General features: G+C 38.4%; 1 protein-coding gene across 1 annotated transcript; it reads left to right on the top strand.

The window, feature by feature from the left end:
• The first annotated feature begins 657 nt into the window (after nt 1-657).
• On the top strand, nt 658-1,608 carry LOC116860440 (olfactory receptor 5D18-like). Its single transcript, XM_032846496.1, has one exon. It carries the CDS (start codon nt 658-660, stop codon nt 1,606-1,608), a length of 951 nt encoding a protein of 316 aa, XP_032702387.1.
• Nucleotides 1,609-2,885: the final 1,277 nt, after the last annotated feature.

Raw genomic sequence — 2,885 nt, 5'->3', positions numbered from 1 at the left:
TGACATGGTGTGGATATAATTGACAGAACGTAGTTATCTGTGGAATTTTTGACCACACCACTTAGAGAGCCTCTTAAGTAGACATTTTATGCATTCCTGGTAATGGGATATATCTAGAATACTAAATAATCTATATATCAAAACAGATTTGTGAGAGTCTGATGATATATTTCCCCCCAAAAAATTTCCTATTATGGTTTTCTTTATGTATCAAAAGTGTTTAATCTTCCCGAAGCCACTTCTACCATGGTCATATGACTACTAAGATATGCTCAGTGTTTTTTGATTAAGCTTTTTGTCTCCTTTGTTCTTACTGAATTCTATTTTATCTTGAGGGCATTGAATGCCCTAAGAATCATGTGTATTTACAGATCTGTTATAGCACATACTACTGGTAAGTCCTTTTTTTTTTTTCTTATTTTCCAGATGAGGAAACTAAAGTACTGAAGGATACAGCTAATTGCACATAATCAAAAAGTCAGTAAAGTCATGAAGTAAGATTCCAAAGTGAAGCAGAAGGCTCATGAGTACCCACTGACCGCATTGCCTTCACAGGCTTACACTGACCTGTCCTGATTGTCTTTTACTCTTCCTTCTCAAGTTCCGCTGCTCAATTCTCTTTGCTTCTCCTTTGTTTATTTTTTAAAATCAAGAGCCATGGCCCTGGGTGAGGGCAATCAGAGCTCTGTGACCACATTCGTCCTCCTGGGTTTCTCAGAATACCCAAACCTCCAGATACCCCTCTTCCTGGTGTTCTTGATCATCTACACAGTCACTCTGGTGGGAAATCTGGGCATAATTGTGGTCATAAGGTTCAATCCCAAACTCCACACGCCTATGTACTTTTTCCTCAGCCATCTGTCCTTTTTGGATATTTGTTATTCCAGTGTCTTCACACCTAAACTGCTAGAAATCTTGGTCGTGGAAGACAGAACCATCTCCTTCAAAGGATGCATGGTTCAATTTTACTTTGTTTGTGCATTTGTGATAACAGAAATGTTCATGTTAGCAGTTATGGCCTATGACCGGTTTGTGGCTGTTTGTAACCCTCTGCTCTACACACTTGCTATGTCTCAGAAACTCTGTGCCCTCTTGGTGGCTGGAACTTACGCATGGGGTGGAATATGTTCCTTGACACTCACATATTCTCTTTTGGAACTATCCTACTGTGGTTCCAACATTATAAATCACTTTGGCTGTGAATATTCTGCAATCCTCTCTTTATCCTGCTCTGACCCCTACTTCAGTCAGATGACGTGTTTGGTCATTTCTACATTCAATGAGGCTTGTAGCCTCCTGATTATCCTAGCTTCCTATTTATTCATAGTTGTCACCATTATTAAGATGCCTTCTACTGGTGGACTCCAGAAAGCCTTCTCCACCTGTGCCTCCCACCTGACAGCCATCACCATCTTCCATGGGATCATCCTTCTTCTCTACTGTGTGCCCAACTCCAAAAGCTCATGGCTCCTGGTCAAAGTGGCTACTGTGTTTTTTACAGTCATGATCCCCATGTTTAACCCCCTTATTTACAGCCTGAGGAACAAAGATGTGAAAGACACAGCCAGGAAGTTAATCCATACCAAACTGCTTTCTCACTCAATGTAATTTTGATTTTTACAAACACACACACACACACACACACACACACACACACTTTTAAATACTTTTTATACATTGCATTGATGGTTATTCATTTTTTTCTTCAAATAATTGGAAAAAATTTATTCAGAAAATTAGTTAATTTACATAAAACTGTGATTATTAAGTCTCACTGTACTTTAAGAAATCACTTGCAGGGACACCTGGGTGGCTCAGTCTGTTAAGTGTCTACCTTCAGCTCAGGTCATGATCTCAGAATCCTGGGATCAAACCCCACAGCAGGTTCCTTGCTCCATGGGGAGCATGCTTCTCCCTCTGCCTCTGCCTCTCCTCTTGTTCGTGCTCTGTTTCTCTCTCTGACAAATAAATAAATAGAATCTAAAAGACAGAGAGAGAGAGAAGAAATCTCTTGCAGATTAAAAGAAAAGAAAGAAGGAAAATTCTGTCAAGTCCTACTCTCAGAGTATAGTATGTTAAATAATGGTCCTCTACAGAAGCCTTCATCCTAACTCCCAGAATCTATGAATATGTTACCCTTCCATGTTCCCTCCCTCCCGTTTCTCCTTATTCTTCTCTTCCTCTTTCTCAAATCATGAAATATGACAAACACATAAAGAAGTAATTTTGAATAATTTTTCCGTTCCATGTGTTCCCTTTTCCAAGAAAGTAAAGACAAAACATTATCAGCACTTTTCAAAATATCCATAAGTAGTCTCTAATTACTGCCTCTCTAGCACCACTAGGAGCAGACTTCGTTGTGGTGTTCAGAACTCTTTCTGTTTAGCTACAACTCCTAAGAATTGGTTATGAGAGTATAAATGCTAACCTTGCCTCCTTTTGGAGTGCATATAAGTGTAATCTTAGAGTATATATTCCATTTTATCTGGCTTTGGCTCAACATTTGTTTTGAATGGATGTTGAAATTGTTAGCTGTAACAGTAGTTCATTTTCATTAGTAAAGAATGTTCCATAAAAAAGTCCTAGTTTATTTCTTTATACTATTAATAAACTTTTGGTTATTTCATCTTCTTGACCTTTATGAAAATGCTGCTATGAACACTTTTGCACAGACATCTGCTTTTCTGCACATAAGCAAGCTCTCATTCTGTGAGATGTGTCCTGTATCTGAAAGTTCTGGATCACAAGGAGCTGATTTCTTCTCTTTTATCAGATGCCATCAAACAATATTCCAAAGTCAGTGGATTAATTTAAATTCTCCCTATATCGTGTGTGACTTCTAATTATTGCCCATTCTTACCAACATTTAATATTGTCACACTAGA

Source organism: Lontra canadensis, unplaced genomic scaffold, assembly GCF_010015895.1.
Source record: "Lontra canadensis isolate GAN:19392208 unplaced genomic scaffold, GSC_riverotter_1.0 scaffold176, whole genome shotgun sequence".
NCBI lineage: Eukaryota > Metazoa > Chordata > Mammalia > Carnivora > Mustelidae > Lontra > Lontra canadensis.
This window is presented reverse-complemented; position numbering and strand designations above follow the sequence as displayed.

Excerpts from the sequence above, each read along its gene's own strand:
- LOC116860440 (XM_032846496.1), top strand. The coding sequence starts at position 658 with ATGGCCCTGGGTGAGGGCAATCAGAGCTCTGTGACCACATTCGTCCTC.